We start from the raw sequence: 19,060 nt of genomic DNA, 5'->3' as shown, positions 1-19,060 counted from the left end.
AAAAACCTCTGTAAACTGATGTATAGGTAGTAGACCTACCACATTGTTACCCATTCAGAGCTTGAACACTTCCAGTGCTGGGGAACTCATTTGTTCCTGAGGCTGCTCACATTCTATCTTTGGATTTTCTGATAGTTAGAATTTTCTAATATTGAGCCAAAATCTGCTTCCAAGGGTCTTAATTTTACTGTTGGGTTCATGTAGAATAAATCTAATTCCTGTTCCACATGATGGCCCTTCAAATACCTGAAAATTCAGGCATGTTCTCCTGAGCTATCTTTCCTCCAGCCTAAACCTCCAGTTCTTTAAACCGTGTTTCTCACATGGCTTCTAAACCCTTTCTTATCTTGATCACTCTTCCCAGAACAATCTCCATTTTGTCTGTCATCCAAAACCCATGACTTCCGATTTATCTCCATTAATTTTCATCTCATGTGTTTTAGCTCTTAATGTCCATCTTCCACACATGTATTTGGTACTCTTCCCACCCTAATCTGACATCCATAGATATGATGAACAGGCCATCCCCATGTCAGGGGTCAACATGCTGAACCAGGACCAAGCCTTTTTGCTGCCATTGGAAACTTCCTTTTTCTTCACCTCTGATCTGTCAGTCACTCCACCCTGCCGCTTGGGTCTGGTTAGTCCACCAATCGCTGACTAACCCTCCACACTGTAGTGACATGGAGCACACATTTCTCCATTGTGTCCTCAGGGTTGTCCCGAGACACCCCAGCATATGTCTGAAGAAGTCTACATATGCCCTAACTGTACCTGCTTAAGCAAACACAGGTAATCCTGTTCAAGAAAGGAAATGAGGTTAGTCTGGCATGACTTGGTTTCCGTGAACCCATCCTGATGCCTAGGGATCATCACCATTTCCTTTTCTAGGCCTTCACAAAGCATCCCTTTAGTAATGCATCTGCTTCTGGAGACAAGACACATATGGGTGAAAAGTGTGTGATCAGATAAGTACTGTAGGGCTTCAGAGGAGGAAGTTGTCCACGTAGGCTACAGTGGTCTGAGAAGGCTTCAAGGCAGGGGAAATGGAGCTGGTCTTTGCAGAATGTTGGGTCTGAGTGGTAGGCAAAGAGGCGTTTGACACACTGAAGAGAACGGTGAAAACCCAGTGTAGTCCAGTCCCTCTGGTCAGTGCTGGAACTGAAAGCTCATGGGGTAGGGCTCGAGGCAAGTAGAAAGAGCCCTGGACTGGAAGGCCTGGGTTCTAGCTTACACTCTTCCACTCAGTCTCCATGACCTTGAGCACTGACTTTCCCCTCTCCAGGCTTTCTCCAGTCTTTTTTCCCCTTAGTTCTTATAGCACCTTCTGCTCTATAGCTGGTACTTTTTTTTCCATCTCCCCCAGCTACACTGTGTATGGCTCCCTTGGAGTGGGGGGAGGGATTCATCATCCTCTTCTCATCCTGACACCACACTATATTGTCATTGTTTCTGTCCCTGTCTGTCTCCTACCAGTCTGGGTTCTCCCCAGGGCAAGAACAAGTCTGATTCCACTGCATGCCCAGCTCCTGGCCCAAAGTCAGTACTCGGTGAATTTTAATGATGGAGCCATGAGGCAGTACCTCTCTGTTCCATGAATTTTAGAAATCCACCTCCCTGAAGGCAAGGGTTCCCACCGAGACTGTGTGTGTCAGAGAATTAGGACTTCCAAATGACATTCTGGGGGCCAGCTAGGACTTCTAAATGACCTGTTTGGGGGCTCCCCTGTCACCCCAGACAGGGGAGCCCTGAATGGGAGGAAAAGGAGTTCCATTTCGTACCCTTCCACAAAGCTGTCTGTCCCAAACCTGCCTCTGGAGACCCGCCCCACCCCCATCTTGGTTTTGGATCATCTGAGCACATTGGAAGGGAAGAGGAAAGATGATTTTTACCTCTTTTTGAGTCATCAGGTCTTTGGAAGGTAGCACTGTGTGGTGGAAAACCAGACCTGTCTTCTTTAAAAAAAAATTTTTTTTATTATGTAAAATTTCAAACATATACAAAAGAGAAAATAGTATAATAAGTCCCATGACTGTGGGCAGATTATTTCAGCTCTCCCCACTTCTGTTTTCTCAGTCTTTGTATGATGAATAACTGTATATAAAGGCCGTAACACCCAACAAATGTTAGCCAGTCTCCTTTCACCTTGCTCTTCCACTGGACTCAGTTATCTGTGAAATGAAAAAAAATTATACCTCTCCTGCTTTCTTCATCAAATTCTTATTAAGAATTAAATAGAAGGAAGTAGTTGGCACAGAGTATGGCACATAATAAGAACTCAGTAAAGGTTCTTGGTTACCAGGGAGGCTGATCTGCAGGTGCACATGTGCGCGGGTGTATGGATTCTGTTGAGAATGCTCAGTGGTTGGTTTAGGGGAAAAGCTCAGGAACCTCAGCTCTATTCCCAGTGCTGCCGTGCTGCCTGCAGCATTCTGGACAGGGCTCCTCTCTCTCACCTTCAGCCTCTGGGAACACACAGAAGAATCAGTCCATCTCTGACCTGAGGAGCTACACACAGACTAGCTCTGAAGATTAAACAGAGATGGACTCCCAAAAAAGGGAGGAGTGGGAGGATAATAGGAGCCTATAGATGATGAGCATTGAGAGCTGGAAGGGTGAGGAGGCTTCCCAGAGAAGGGCCCTTGAAAAAGGGGTAGGGTCTGGATAGTCAGGGAGACAAGGAGTGGGGTTCCAGGCATGAGGAGTGTCCCAGACAACAGTGTGGAGGTGAGCGAAGGTGAGTGTGGAGATGGGACAGGTTCACGGCATCTCTCATGTGGTCGTCCTGTCTCTCTTGGAGCGCTTCCTTGATGGGGAGCTCACAGCCAAAAAGAATGGATGGCTCCACATTGATGTCTCTGATCATGGGAAAGATTTCCCTTATATTCAACAAAAACTTCCAATTGGAAATAGTAAACAGACTGTTAAAATAGTGAAAATCAGGATGAAGGTGCTAAAGGAGCCAGCAGTAAAAATGGAAAGGAAGAGTAAATGCAAAAGTTATTACAAAGAGCATTGTACAGCCAGTACAATCTTTCTCCCCCCCAATAGTTTTCAAGCTTTTTATCTTATTCAATTCAAACAAAACCCCTAGAGGTAGGCAGGGCAGCAGTCATTACCACCAGAGAAATGAAGCAGGACCCCAGTCACACACCCAGGAGTGGTGACCCCCATCCCCACTGGCTCCCAGGCCGTGTGCCCCTTTAGGGGGCAGGGAGCCAGCTGCAGTTAGGGGAAGGGGTGAATCATGGAAACTGCAGTGGTGGTAGATCTGGATCACTAGAAGCCCCGATGGCTGATAGAACTGTGGGGGTTGGGAGGGAGTGGGTGAGCATGTCAATATTATTGATAATATAGCCTCACACATTTGTACAGGGCAGTTACTGTTTTTTCTTTTTAAGCTGTCTCAAACGCATCATCTTTGATATTCACAGAGGTGGCAGAGGGCCAGAACAGAGTGGTGTCAAGGGAGGAGGGAGTAAAATGCCTCCTCCCCTCCCCACCTTAGGCTTGCTGTCAGCACAGAGAAGATCTGAATCCCATCTCCCACTCTGATTTTAGCACTCTCCCCAGGAAGGGCAAGTGGGCCTCTCTCTCCAACCACTTCCTCCCCACTTCCCACCCACAGAGCATTGAGGGTGTCGGGGCCTGACCTGACCTGATCTGTCACCCAGACAAAGAGGTGTCTAGAACCAGCAAAGAGACTGGGGGCTTTGGCCCACAGGAGCAAAGAACATGGTCACACACTTGCTGTGAGAAGGGCTTTTCTGGGGCAGGAATAACAGCCATGTTGTGTGTGCCCTCAGAAGATAGCACCTGGAAAGAAGTCCGTTCATTTGGTAAATCTCATTGAACACCTGTTCTGTGCCGGGCCCTGTGCTGGGTAGTCAGGATATAGCAGTGGATCAGCCATGGTCCCTGACTTCTGAGGGTTCTCAGTCTTGGATGGAGACAGACTGTTTTAACACAGGGATCAATGTAGTAAGATAGAAGCAGAAGGGCCTGTGGGAGCACAAAGGATGGTACCAAACCTGGGGTGGTAGGGAAACAAGGTTTCCTGGAGAAGAAGCCTGAACTGAGTCTTAAAAGATGAACAGGGGTTTACAGGAAGTCCAAGGTGGGAGTGGGGTTGGAGAGAGAGGTTGGGGCTCATGCGAAAAGAATCTGCCCTCAGTTTAGTGGCGGGAACCCCTTGGTAGACCATGAGCTTGGGACTGGGTTCTGGGCATGTTCAGGGAAGCCAGAGTGACCCACCTGTTTCGAATGTAGTAGAGGGGAGTCTCTTCTTAAGGAATTGGAAGAGCTCATCATTAAGGTCTTTTTCCACTCAGAAAGCCTATGATTATGTCAAACCTAAAGCAGGTGCTGTACCAGAGAAGATCAGCAGGCTCCCTGAGCCCCCGTGGGCCAGGCCTCCTCTCCCGTCAGTACCATTTCCACTGCCTTATCCTGCCCTGGGTGTTGAGACCCAAGCCTGTCACTGGCACCAGCCAGGACCAGTCCAGGACCATCCACCCCCATCCTACTTTCCTGGCCCGAGCCCTATTGACAGATCCCCCAGAATCTGAAGGAATTCAAGACAAATGGTTAAGAGGATGGAGTTAATAAAATTTGAAAAATTGAGGCCTGTCACTCCACTAAACTTTTTTCAATACCACTGACAGAAACATATTTCCCCAATGAGTGACCTTCCACAGCTGTAGGGGGCAGGCGCAGCCGCAGCAGTGCTGCCAGGAAGCCAATCTGCTGTTTATCAAATATTATAAGCTGGGACACACTAATCTGAAGCAGGGAGAGGAGGGGAGGGGTCCTGCACTATACTGCCTGGGGTGCTCCAGGTGTTGGCCTGAGCCCCAGACAGCCAGTGGGAGGTGACGGATGGCCTGCGATTAGCACTCCCCACCTCCGCCCAGCCCTCTGACTTACTCCCAGAAGCCTGACCCTCTAGACCAGCTGCTTGGCCCGGAGGGGCCCTGGGTGGGAGGCAAGGGGAGGTCAGGCCAGGGCATGGGCCATCCTGATGCCCCTGGAGAGGGCAGGCGGGTGAGACCCAACGTGGTTATTTATTGGAGTGTAATGGTTTGTGGCCGTTGGTCGTGGAGGTGAAATCGATCAGTTGTAGAAGTCAGGTTCTATCAATTATTACAGCAATTAGTCAAGCCAGAGCATCAGAGCAAGGGTGCAGGGGCTGGGGGACTAATATTAGATGGACATTATCCATGATGCCCCTGCCTCAGCCTTCCTAAAGTGGGAGCAGCCATGCTGCCCTGAGGCTCCAGAACCTTGGGGAGCCTGGCTGGCTTCCCCGCTCGGGGTGGCTGGGGTGGGGCCTAGCTGAGAGCCTCCTGGGCTGGTGACAGGCCCAGCCCTGCTTTAAAAGGCATCCCTGTGCTGGCTGGCCCCGGTGCAGAGATGCCCTACCTATCCCCATCCCATCCTTTATGAGAAGTGACACGACTCCTACTAGAAATTACTCAGTGGCCAATGTTTATGGCACACATTTTTCATTCTGTAAACAAATATAGATCACTGACAGCACTTGTTTGAAGCTTCTAATCTCACCCTCTGGTCTTCCACTATCTTCTTCTCTCACCTCTCTTCCTCTCCCCCTCCCCTTCTCTCTCCCAATTTTTTTTCCCTCTCTTAACCATTTGTCTTTTTCTCTTTGTTCTTCTCTTCTTTCCCTTCCAGAGGTCTCTCCCTCATCCCCCTTCCACTCTAGCCCATATTTAGTGACAGAGCTCCCCCTGAGGCTACCTGAGAAAGGAGAGGCCTTTCCACTGCATGATCGTAGCTCTCTTTCGGCCCTCCCTAGCTGTGGTCCAGGAGCTTTGGGGAAGGGGAAGATGATGTCTGCCACTGCCCGTCGAGTCCTCAGTGCTGAGCACCAGAGAGAACAGGGCTGGGCTGGGAAAACTGGGCCAGGCGAACAAGCCCCTTAGCGCTGTGTTCCTTCCTGAGCCTCCACAGTCCTGCTGTCCCTCCTTTGGCACACTGATCACACTTGGCCTGAGTTGTAGTTGCATGGTCACCTCTGGTCCCCGTTAGCTTCTGGAGAGCTGGAATTGTGCCTAGACTCAAACTCTAGGTGGCACCTAATCTTTTTTTTTTTTTTTAATTTTTGGCTGCATTGGGTCTTCGTTGCTGAGCGCGGGCTTTCTCTAGTTGCGGCGAGCGGGGGCTACTCTTTGTTGCGGTGCACGGGCTTCTCATTGCGGTGTCTTCTCTTGTTGTGGAGCACGGGCTCTAGGCATGCGGGCTTCAGTAGTTGTGGCATGCGGGCTTTAGAGTGCAGGCTCAGTAGTTGTGGCGCATGGGCTTAGTTGCTCCACAGCATGTGGGATCTTCCCGGACCAGGGATCGAACCCGTGTCCCCTGCATTGGCAGGCAGATTCTTATCCACCACGCCACCAGGGAAGCCCGACCTCATCTTAAAGACAGGAAGAGGAGCCTGCAGAAGAGAGAAGGAACGGTCACGGGGTGTGAGGAAAACCTGAAAAGTGGTTTTTAGAATTCAGAGGAGAGAGTGGCCAAGGTATCAGTTGCTACAGAGTGGTCAAGAAATGTAAAAAAGAAAACTCTTCATTGGCTTTGGCAGTCCCCCATCTTCCTGTATACAGGGCCCTGGTACACAGAGCCCAGTAAGCACCAACAGAATTGAAAGAAAAAATGAGGCTCCAACTGAGCCTCTGAGGACTTGCCTGCCAGTTAGGAAGAACCCAGGCACCCTCCTTATTAGGAAGGTTGTATTTTATCCTGTAAGCAGTAAAAAACCACAGAATGATTTTTCAACCAGTGGTGTGTCATGGCTGCCCTGGTGGGAGTGTGGAGAATTGTAGTCGACCAGGGTTCGACTCCTGCTCCAAACAAATAACCAACTTTGTGACCTTGGCTAGTTGTCTCACTCCTCTGAGCCCAGTTTCCATGTCTGTAGCATGGGGATTTAATTCCTGCCCCGCAGGATGGTTGTAAGGATTTAATGATATAACGTATATAAAGTACAGAGCACCGTGCCTAGCACATAGTAACTAAATACCAGTGGCTATTATTCTTATTATCATCACCACGTCTAGATATATAGCCGAGACATGAAAACATACGTCCATCCAAAGACTTGTACACAGATGTTCGTAGCAGCATATTCATAATAGCCAAAAGGGGGGAACAACTCAAATGTTCATCAGCTGGTGAATAGGTAAACAAAATGGGGTATGTCCACAGAATGGAATATTATTCAACCATAAAAGAAAGAAGTACGTGCTATATTCCTACATTCATGTTGTAGCATGAATGGCACGTGCTGCAACATGGATGAACCTTGAAAACATGCTAAATTTAAAAAGCCAGACTGAAAAGACCACATGTTGTATGATGCCATTTATATGAAATGTCAAGTGTAGGCAAATACAGGAACAGAAAGTAGGCTAATGGTTGCTGGGGTTGAGGGGAATGAGGAGAGTGTCTCTGATAATGGTGACGGGGTTTCCTTTCAGGATGATGAAAGTGATCTGGAATTAGATAGTGGTGATGATGTATGATGTTGTAAGTGCATTTAAAACCACTGAATTGTATATTTATTTTTTTGAATTGTATACTTTAGATGGTATGTGAATTATATTATAGTAAAGATTATTTATATTAATATTTCGTACCAGATTTCTTTAGAAAATAGGATCATGTATAAAAGTATTAATTTTTCTTACTGACAGTAAGTTTCCTTGGCCTGGATCATACTTTCTGCTCTCTGTTCCTTTCCCCTCGTCCTCCTACACCTCTTCTCTGCAGCCCAGGCAGACAGCCACTTGTAAATGCTTAATGAATGTTTGCCATTGTCGGTAAGTTTATAGTCCTTTAAGAAGCAGAGTGTTTCAATAAGAATGATTTTATATCATGATATAAATGTTTCCTCAGCCTGGGATTGAGAAACACTGATTTTTACTGTCCATCAACAAACAGTGGCTGGACGTCCCCCCGAGCCAGGCCTCGTGGTGACACGGCCTTACCTGTGTATTTAGTGTCCCCAGCCAACTTATTATATCCTTGTGGCAGGGACTGTGTCTTAACCCTTCTTTACTTCTAGACAACACTTCCCTAGCAAAAAAGAAGATCAAGGAATACTAGTTGACCACTACCTTAATGTTCCATTTAACACATAGTTCTTGAGAGGAGTGCTTTTAGATCTGAGTCTTCCATGTTCCCAGGCCCCACTCATTCAAGATTTGGCAAATTGAATGGAATGGACAGTTTTTGAAGAGGAGAGTGAGGTGCTCAGACCTAGGCTTTGGGAAGGAGATTCTGATAGCATGGAGGTTAGAGTAGCCTTTCCTCAATGACTGCCTGTCCACAAGGCTTTGCACCAAGTGGACACTTTATTCAGGGCTCACCAGCTGCCGGCACTTAAAAATGAGAGAAGGTAGATGCATGGCCCCCAGCAAGCCTTTTCTTTTTGTTATACTTAAAGTTCTTTGTCTTCAAATCATAGGAACTAATGATTGGAGGAAATGCCTGCCTGAGTGCACAAACTCACCAACAAGTAGCACCGGTGAGGGCTGGCACAGCCAGGTTGCTGATGATGACCAGAGAACTCAGCTGACTCTGGTAGGCAGGAAGTGTCCAGAGAAGGAGAGCATTAAAGGAGAGGGAGAGGCAGAGAGCAGAAAGAAGGGGGCCTTTTCACTGTTATTTGGTATATTCTGTGCTTTAGATTTTTATATGCTTTTCATGAATGAATATTCATCTGTGTACAAACGAATTTGATAATGCAGGCATTTTAATGAATAATGCATTGGTGTTGGGGTGTATTAATCTATGTGCGTGTTTGGTGTATTTTTTAGCATGTTTGGCTGTGTGTATTTTTGTATGCACAGCACACCTGTGTGTGTGTATAGCATATCTGTGTGGGTGGCACCTCTCTGCGTGGGTGGTGTGTTTCTGCACATGTGTGCATGCCCATGTAGGAGCCTCAGTACCCTGACCTCTGTGTCAGAGAAGACTGAGAACTCCTCTCTCAGAGTAGCTTAACATGTATTTCAATCTCTTAGGTTTCTGTTGCTCCATATTTCTGTGGGCTTCCTTACACTGAAATCAAGGCACAAGCCACCTCTGAGGGAAGGCCGAGAGCCCACTGATCACTCATAGAGGCTCTATTTCTCCTTCTCCTCCTGCCAGGAGCTAATCCCCTGCAGAGGAATGAAATGGGACACACACCCTTGGATTATGCTCGAGAAGGGGAGGTGATGAAGCTTTTAAGGACTTCTGAGGCCAAGGTAAGTCACAAAGAAAGGAGAAGGCCTATGGGCACTCCACGCTGCATTTGGTCTTTCACTCATTAAATTATGTCAGGCTCCACACCAAGGGCCACTTCTCCTTAGGGGATTATTGTCTATTTAAATTCAAATCCAACCCTCCCTCTCATCAAGAATAGGAAGCTGCCCCTCTTCCTGACCAGGAAGAGGCCTGGGCCACTTCTGGCTTCTGAGGACTTTCAAATTCAGTTTTTGAGGTAATGGACCTTCCAGCTCCTTTTCATAGGAGGAAGGATAGCAAGACATAAATCTCAGCCTAAGTACTATTTCCTCAGGCCTCATGTATTCTTTAGCCTCATCAAGTAATCCTTTCCCATCATCACTCCTTCTAGAGCTATTCCCTGACCTCTTCTCTCCACACACACTCCAGAGAGCCTTGTATAGAATCTGAGCCAAAACAATCTCCACCTTCACTTGATCTTCTCAACCAGACTTTTGAACCTTCCAAAAACAGGCTGCCTTCTGCTCCTCTCAGCCACCCAACTATATCTCAGAAAGTGCTTGGCAGAATCCAAGAGCTAGAATCACAAATCTCAGAGCTGGCAGGGACCTGAGAAGTCATCAAGTCCAGTGATGGGAAATCTTATCAAAGTCTAAACAAATAAGTCAGAGGAAAATAGAGCTGTTCTCGTTGAAGGAGAGGTGGCCCAGTGCCCCGCCCACCGGACTGTCCCTACCCCCAAGGTAACCTCCCTGAAGGCTGTGCTGTGGGCACACATTTTAAATCTCTGAAACCTAAATCAAATGACTTCTTTTCCTCCTGGGGAGACTGGAGCCCAGGGATGTGGTGTGACTTGCCTTTGGTCCCAGAGTGAGTTACTGTCAAAACTGTAACTAAGACTTGGACACGAGGTCATATAGTAGGTTCACTGGCAGGACTGGAACTGGAAGGCTTGGTTTCTGACTCTCAGTCTTGTGCTCTTTCCAGCATCGTGGAGTCTCTCGTTGGCAAACTGGCCGAAGTGCTTTGAGATGATTAAGAGTGACAGGTCCCACCTAGTGGCACATACTCTCTGTGTCTTGAGTAAGAGCACTTAGGTCACCGGACTGAGACAGACAAGACAGGGGTTGTGATCCCAGCTCCCCGACTCACTGACTGGGTGACCTCGGGTGAGCGCTTCCCCTCTTGAAGATCAGTTTACCTTTGTGAAATGAAGACATTGTAACTAAGTGGTTTCTAAGGTTCCATTCAAAATACCATTGTCTGTGTAGCAGTCAGGATAAACTAGGTCATGCTATTGTAACAACCCAAAATTTCGGAGGCTTAAAACAGCAAAGATTCATTTTTACCTCATGCTGTACATGAAGGTCAGCAGAGGGGGGTCGTGCTCATCCTAGGTCCTCAGGGACCTGACTGGCAGAGCAGCCACACTCTGAAATACTGCTGCTTGCTTACAGAGAGGAGAGAGTGCTCTGAAGGGCCTTGCATCTGCAGCTAACTGACCAGCCTGGAAGTAGGACCCTTTACTTCCACTCACAACTCACTGGACAGAACTAATCCCATGTTCCTGTCCTATAGTTGGGTCAGCTTCCCCCATGCCATAAGGAAATCCCTGAGCACTGTTTCAAGTTACCTCAGGGACTGCATCCCCATCATTATCTCCCTTTTCAGGCCAATCCACTGTCCCCTGAGAGCAAGTGCTGCACTTGGCCAAAAGTACCCATATTTTGTCAGGTGGTGTGAAATAGGGCAGGCCCTGGTCGAGTCATGTAAAGCAGGAGAACAGGCCGCTTAGTGCCAGAGGGGGTGGAAGGGTTAGGGCTGCAGAGGGACCCTTAACAAAATTTGGCTGCCCAAGAAATGGCCTGATGTCAGCCACATCAGTACAAAGCTGGTGTTCCGAGTGAATAAGTGGCAGTTGCGTCCTCCGTGCCAGTCAGATCCTTCTGGACCACAGAGGGCAATTGCACATGCTACCTTCTGAGTAGACTGAGCTCTTAGAATCTGTGCAGAGGGGGGCAGTAAGGAGGCAAGCAGAACTGTGCCATGAGAAAAGGCCAAAGGCAACGGGGCGTCTGGCCCGGAAGGGAGAGACTGCACGTAGACACAGGGACGACTGTGAGGGGGATGGGAGGAGAGGAAATTAATTCAGTATTAGGGCTAGGACAGAGCCAGGCTTAACGGATGGCTGCTGCAGGAGGAGCTCCCTCACAGAGCTGTGACCCAGGGCAGAGGCTGCCTTTAGAGGCTAGAAGACCACTCAGAGCCAGCCCAGGGGTTCTGTCACCTCTCAGCTGGAAGACTTTCTCTGTCGTCACCTCTCTGCACTTGATCCCTTTACGCAGTCTGGATTTCCTCCTTCCGAAATGTTCACCTGTCTGCTGAGCACCTCCACTTGATTGCTCTGCAGTCCCCTCAGATTCTACCCATGTGAACCACCCTCACCTCTCCCTGGATGTCAGCAGTGTTGTCTTTCTCTTAGTTGCTCAGCATCTCCATGGTCACCCATTCTTTCTGCTCTGCTTTTTTCCTCCAAGCTGCAAAAAACTACCTTTTCAAAATTGTGAGGAAGAGTTTCAGGGGAAGAACACTGCTTTAGACTGGGTTCTGTCTCCCTCTGCCAGTAAGTAAGCAGCAGCTGCTCCTCTCTGAGTTCAGGCCCCATGTCAGTAACATAATGATTCAGGCCTGGAGGGTGCCGAGGCTCCAACCTGAGACCTCATCTCCTGGCTCTTTGTCTAGACACAGATGACCACCACTCTGATCTTATCTTCCTCCCCTGCTTTCCATCCGGCATCCCCGTGCCACCAGCTCAGCCTCTTCCACCTTCACCTACCTCTATAGTCAGATATGGGCTCTTTATAGAAAATTTGCAATTATAAAAGTCATCTTTCCCATTATGGAAAATTTGGAGAGTAAAATGAGAATTAAATAAGTCAGTACATATTTATGAATGACATCTATGTGCCAGGCTCTCGGCTAAATGGGAAGAAGACAGCTGGGTGAAACCCTCAAGGAGGTCCCAATCTGGTGAGGAGACAGGCAAGTAAAGCATGACACCACTGAGTCATCAGTCCCAGGGAAGCCCAGGGACAGGGACTGTGGAAAGCCAAGGTGGCTTCTAATCCTGCCTGGGAGATCAAGGAAGGCTTCCTGGAAGAGATGTCAACTGAGCTGAATCTCAGTTAAAAACATTTTAGCCTGATAGCCTGACTACCTATACATAACTGCTATTAATGTTCTTAATTACTTATAATAATAGTAGATACCATTTATCAAGTGCATCTAGGCACTCTGCCAGGTGTTCTAATATATATTTTTTCTAATTCTGTAACAAAGCCATGAAGCAGCTATTATTCCCCGCATTTTACAAATGAGAAATCTGAAGCTGAAAAAAAGCAGGTGACTTTAGAAAATCAAGCTATTATTAGTAACTATTGGGATAGGAATCAGATTTCTTATGATGCTACATTTGCCTTCTCTGGACCATATCTATATATATTTATATAAGTGGTCTTTTTTTTTTTAACCTGGTTAGTAGCCTACTGTTTAAACCCCAGGGGTCTCAAACTGGCAGCCATGTTTTCTTTTGCCAACTCAGTTTTTTTTTTTAAATGTGAGTATAATGCCTTAGAGGTTGGAGCGTGGACTCTCCAGCCACAGACACCTATTTCCTATTGTATTATGTGCTTGCCTGTCAGACATTTGTATTTCCTACTTGGTCCTGAAGGTGTTAGTTATGATCCTAGTTCCATATTTGGAATCTGCTTTTTCACTTATTATTTCTTGATGGTTTTCTCATTTTAGAATTATCTATAAGCCTAATTTTTAATTTTCTTCTGCCTTTTAAAATGTGTCACTTATCTAAGAATCTCTGTCACCTTAGGTGGCCTAAATAATTTTCTCCTCATGGCTGGTTTGCTCAGTCCTCTCAGCATTCTCTGTGTGCGGAAGCCCCCTTGGGCCCCCTGAGAAGGTCCAGAGGTGGATGAAGCCCAGCTCCTGTCTCCTGAGCTGGCTGTTGGGAGAGGAAGATGGGGAGAGGCAGGCGCTCTTAGCTCTGATACGCACAGACTGACTTGTGCCTTAGGAGAGGTCCACACAGAGTTTGTGGGGGCCCCAGGAAAGCATGGATCACCTCCAGGCAGAATGAGCAGGGCAGGCTTCGTAGAGAAGATAACTGTGATCTCACTTTGAAGGATTTCACTAGCTGGAGAGTTTAGTACTTAAAGCTTAGACCATTTTCACATCATAACTAAGAGACGAAGGAGAGGTAGAAATATATCTCTGTGCACACGATGGCAGATAAAACAAAAATATAGGGAGCTATTCCATGATGAATATTCAGCTGAGGGGGACGTGCTGGTGCCAGCCCGCATCTCCACTCCCAGATCCTCACTCCACTGAGACTCACGAGGAATTTATTGCTCATTTTAATCACATCCAGAGAATGAATTGGCAGGAATGTTAGGCAGATAGGCCTATCATATATATTTTATTTGCATATCCCAGTGACAGAATCACAAGCACATTTCCTATCTCTGTATTTTTTCATTTGCTTCAGGGGTAGCTGGGGATGCAGTGCTCCCCTGAGCCCCTCATTCTGGGCTTCAAGCCTGGGTGCTCCCATCAGATCTGAAGGAAGCTATCAGGAGAGAACAGGTGAGGTATACAGGAGGGTAAAAGGGTTGTGTTCCTCCTGGCTTAGGGTGAAGAGATACCCCTTCCCTGCCTTGCCCAACCTGCTCCCTGCTTCGCATCTCATTTCGAGAGCCACTGTGCTGCATGCCTGGCTCTGTGCTTGGCCCAGACGGCCCAGACAGCACCGTCTGACCTTTGTTACAGGTTCTCCATGGGCCAAACACAGCACTCCATGCTTTATGGGGACAGGCTTGTGCTTTCTTTCTTTTTCTTTTCACTTCTTTTTTTTTTTTTTTTTGGCTGTGTTGGGTCTTCGTCGCTGCGCGCAGGCTTTCTCTAGTTTCAGTGAGCAGGGGCTACTCTTTGTTGCGGTGCGCGGCCTTCTCATTGCGGTGGCTTCTCTTGTTGCAGAGCACAGGCTCTAGGTGCACGGGCTTCAGTAGTTGTGGCACGTGGGCTCAGTAGTTGTGGCTCACAGGCTCTAGAGCGCAGGCGCACGTTGTGGCACACGGGGCTTAGTTGCTCTGCTGCATGTGGGATCTTCCCGGACCAGGGCTCGAACCCGTGTCCCCTGCATTGGCAGGCGGATTCTTAACAACTGCGCCACCAGGGAAGTCCCTTCTTTTAACTGCTCGAAAACTTTTTGTTGAAACATATTTGTATAAAGTACACATAAGTATACAGCTCACTGTATTTTTACAAGCTGAATATACCTGATCAAGAAATAGACTATTGGGGGCTTCCCTGGTGGCGCAGTGGTTGAGAATCTGCCTGCCAGTGCAGGGGACACGGGTTCGAGCCCTGGTCTGGGAAGATCCCACATGCCGCGGAGCGACTAGGCCTGTGAGCCACAACTACTGAGCCTGCGCGTCTGGAGCCTGTGCTCCGCAACAAGAGAGGCCGCGATAGTGAGACGCCCGCGCACCGCGATGAAGAGTGGCCCCCGCTTGCCGCAACTGGAGAAAGCCCTCGCACAGAAACGAAGACCCAACACAGCCAAAAATAAATAAATTTAAAAAAAAAGAAAAGAAAGAAATAGACTATTACAAGCACTCATTTGCATCATACTCCCTTCCAGTCACTACCCATCCCTAAGGGTAAGCATTGTCCTGATTTGTTTCACTTTTACTTTTACATAATTTCAAAGACAGTACAGCGAATTCCCATAAACCTTCACCCTTAATACCAATTGTCAACATTTTATTGCACTTGCTTTATTACTTATGTATATATAAATAATATAGAGATATATGTATAATTTTTTCTGAACCATTTGAGAGTTAAGTTATATACTCGATACCCCTTTACCCCTAAATACTTGTATGAATTTCCTAAAAAATAAAGGGCATTTTCTTATATAACCTCAGTACAATCCTCAAAATCAGAGCATTAATACTGATTTTTTTTTTTTTAAACTTTGGGTTTATTTATTTATTTATTTATTTATGGCTGTGTTGGGTCTTCGTTTCTGTGCGAGGGCTTTCTCTAGTTGCGGCAAGCGGGGGCCACTCTTCATCGCGGTGCGCGGGCCTCTCATTATCACGGCCTCTCTTGTTGCGGAGCACAGGCTCCAGACGCGCAGGCTCAGTAGTTGTGGCTCACGGGCCTAGTTGCTCCGCAGCATGTGGGATCTTCCCAGACCAGGGCTCAAACCCGTGTCCCCTGCATTGGCAGGCAGATTCTCAACCACTGTGCCACCAGGGAAGCCCTAATATTGATATTAACTAATCTATAGATGTTATTCAGATTTCACCAGTTGTCCCAATAATTCTCTTTACAAGAAAAGAAAATTATGGATCTGAAGCTGGATTCAGTTTTCATGTCTCTTTGGTCTCCTTTATTTTTTTATTTTTTAAAATTAATTAATTTCTTTTTTTTTTTTGGCTGTGTTGGGTCTTTGTTGCTGCACATGGCTTTCTCTAGTTGCGGCGAGCAGGGGCTACTCTTCGTTGCCGTGCACGGGCTTCTCATTGCCGTGGCTTCTGTTGTTGTGGAGCACGGGCTCTAGGCGCGCTAGCTACAGTAGTTGTGGCACACGGGCTCAGTAGTTTTGCGGCTCGCGGGCTCTAGAGCGCAGGCTCAGTACTTGTGGCACACAGGCTTCGTTGCTCCGCAGCATGTGGGATCTTCCCGGACCAGTGCTCGAACCCGTGTCCCCTGCAGTGGCAGGCGGATTCTTAACAACTGCGCCACCAAGGAAGCCCTGGTCTCCTTTAATCTGGAACAGTTCCTCAGTCTGTCTTTCATGACCTTGACATTCTAAGGAGTACAAGCTGGTTATTTTGTAGACCGTCCTCGATTTGGGTTTGTCTAATGTTTCCTTATGATTCAACTCAGATTATGCATTTCTGGCAAGAACACCCTCTGGTGTTTATTTTCAATAAATTCGTTAGGTAGCCCCATGCTGAAAGTAAGAATATGAAATTTGTGTTTTAAGTCTCATCTTCCTAAATAGTCTCTGAACTTCCTGAAGGCAAGAACAGGTCTTTTCTTATCGCCAGGGTGGAAAGTGCAGGCACTGGAGTTAGACTACAAGGGTTAGTGTTCTGCCTTTATTACTTGCTACCAGTGGGACCCTGCTTTAATTACTTCATCTCTGGACAGTGAGGGAGGAGATCCTCTGAACTCCACAGGGCTGTGAGAATTAGAACAGTTGGTCCCAAATCAAGCAAGACTCATCAGTCCATGTTCAAACTAGTGAGTGGAAGTTTGAGGAGTAACAGGATATTTTCATAGTCACTGAGTCCCACCCCACAAGGTACTTATTAATTACAAAGGGAAAAATGATGGAGAAACTTGGCACAGACCACCTTAACCAAGTGATCAAAATTAACATCCCCAGCCACAGGTACAGGAACATCACCTGCCTCCTGATGTGATGGACTGAGGAGAACATAACCCATTTTCTCACCTTAGCCACTCCTTGCACCTCTTAACCTTCTCTCGCCACTCTTGTCTCTGGATCAACCCAGCTATTTGCAAAGGAATGACATGGTCTGATTTACATGTTAAAAATATGGCTCTGGCAGCAAAAGGAGGATCGACTGGCGGAGAGGAGAATGGAGTCTAGGATGCTGACATAGTGGTCCTCAAGTCTGATGGGACTGATGCCTGCTCTGTACCCAGCTTTCCTCTACAAGGATGTGGACTCTGAGCTAGTTCAAGAGACTTTCAAGTCCCTTAGGTGCCCCTCTTGTCCCCCAGTCTCCTCTCCTGTCTGCTCTGTATTTCCCAGTCTCCTTTGTTGGAACCCCTGGGCTCCTCTTGTCATCACCCCCCTTCCCAGGACTCTTTCCATCATCCCACACCCCCCAGTCTCGTCTGTTGCCCCATGGTCCCCTTTGTTGGCCTCTGCGCCCAGTCCTCTCCGTCCCCCACAGCTTCAGGGCATGGTAGAAGCCTTGACTATGATATAAGTTGGGGTTGGATCAGGGAGTCAGGAGGGTGGGGCATATCTGAGTGTGTGAGCAGCCAGTGGGCTCTGCCCTGACCTCCCACAAGAGGCAAACTGCAGCTTGGCCTCTCTTCTCTTCCCTCCTCCATGCTTATCCTGTTCTTGTCCAGGGTCTCATTCTGCCTACCACCCCTACCCTAGCTCCTCTCTCAGTGAACGTACTACCAGGTTTATTATCAGACCTGTTCCTGAGGAATGCCCAACAGTAGGTGTGCTGCCATACCCCTTCTCCCTGTAACCCTCCTCCGCAGAGCCACTCTGCCCAGCCGCCCACTTCCTAGCGAGAGCCCAGCTAGGCTTCGCCTCGGCCTCCCAGGCCTTTCCTGTAAATGCACTCAGAGCCAGGAGGGGTGCCATATTAAATCAAGAATGATAGAAACCAGTGGCCATGATTATCCAGCCGAGATGCAGCATAGGGAGCTGGTTGCTGCTGGCTCCAGGTGAGGGCTTCTGAAGCTAATTGCATGTGGCTTTTATTAAGAAGATGATCACTCCCCCGCTCTTGCTCTCCTGGGTAGCTTCTTGGGCCTCTCAGCCCAGTGCCCCCTACTTTTGCAGGCTGGGTCATATAACCTGTCTTCTCCTCCAGTGGAATCCTGTCAAAGCAGGGCCTTGACCTCAGTCCCTGTAGCCTTCCTCCACATTTCCTCAGAAAGCCGGGAACAGCAGTAGCCCACATTCATAGACCCTTACCAAGTGCCTTCTCCCATCCTTCTCTCTCCTCTCCCCCAAATAGAATATATACAGACCAAGTGTTTTCCTTTCCTAGGTTCTTCCACTGGTTAGTTTTCCACAAGCCTGAACTCATAGCTCATGCCTTAAAAAGTCATTCATTCATTCAACATATTTTTTAATATAAACTCTGTGCTAATAAGCATTAGGAAAAGAGCATGAAGCAGTAACCTTCTACCTGCTTTAATCCCATTGTCCTGTACATTTTTTTTTTTAAGTGTACAACTCAATCCATTGTCTTTTTTTTTTTTTTTTTAAATCTATTTATGGCTGTGTTGGGTCTTCGTTTCTGTGCGAGGGCTTTCTCTAGTTGCGGCAAGTGGGGGCCACTCCTCATCGCAGTGCGCGGGCCCCTCATTATCGCGGCCTCCCTTGTTGCGGAGCACAGGCTCCAGACGCGCAGGCTCAGTAATTGTGGCTCACGGGCCTAGTTGCTCCGCGGCATGTGGGATCCTCCCAGACCAGGGCCCGAACCCGTGTCCCCTGCATTGGCAGGCAGACTCCCAACCACTGCACCACCAGGGAAGCCCGTCCTGTACATTTTTATCAAAAAGTCTGATCCAGTTTCAGAAGTTTCTCTGAGGAGATATATAGGGCTTCAGGCTGGGAGGGAGTATGCTAGAATCAGGATGTGCTCAGATTTAAGCCATAGGTTGAATCTTTCCCAGTACCATCTAGAAAGCTCCTGAGAAACCAGCCAGATCACAGTGCAACCTTTCCCCCATGCTCACCCCCATAAAAGTCAAGAACCCTTTCCCATTGCCCAAGAAAATAACAGGATTACTAAGATAACCTAAAATCATGGCAGTGAAGTCGAGTTATAGGAGGTAGAAATATTTCCCTGAAGAAGACTTAAGGAGGCCATGGTGGCCGTACCCAAACCGACAAAGTGGCGGGAAATGTCATGTTAGGCTTTGCCTGTAGCAAAGGAAAAAAGATATGTTTTGTGAGGCCCCACAAACTAATGGATGGAAAGTACCTAGATAT

The 19,060-nt window shown here is 47.6% G+C and overlaps 1 protein-coding gene across 2 annotated transcripts in view; it reads left to right on the top strand.

Moving 5' to 3' along the window:
* CLPB (ClpB family mitochondrial disaggregase) overlaps nucleotides 1–19,060 on the top strand; it is a 147,157-nt gene that overhangs the window by 97,773 nt on the left and 30,324 nt on the right. For both annotated transcript variants that reach the window (XM_007173674.2, XM_057553322.1), the window contains exon 6: nucleotides 9,169–9,266. In XM_007173674.2, the coding sequence (XP_007173736.1) occupies nucleotides 9,169–9,266 (98 nt within the window). The remainder of the gene's footprint in view (nucleotides 1–9,168; nucleotides 9,267–19,060) is intronic.

The sequence above is a fragment of the Balaenoptera acutorostrata genome, chromosome 9 (genome assembly GCF_949987535.1).
Source record: "Balaenoptera acutorostrata chromosome 9, mBalAcu1.1, whole genome shotgun sequence".
Taxonomy (NCBI): Eukaryota; Metazoa; Chordata; class Mammalia; order Artiodactyla; family Balaenopteridae; genus Balaenoptera; species Balaenoptera acutorostrata.
Note: the sequence above shows the minus strand (reverse complement) of the source record. Positions and strands in the feature narration are given on the sequence as shown.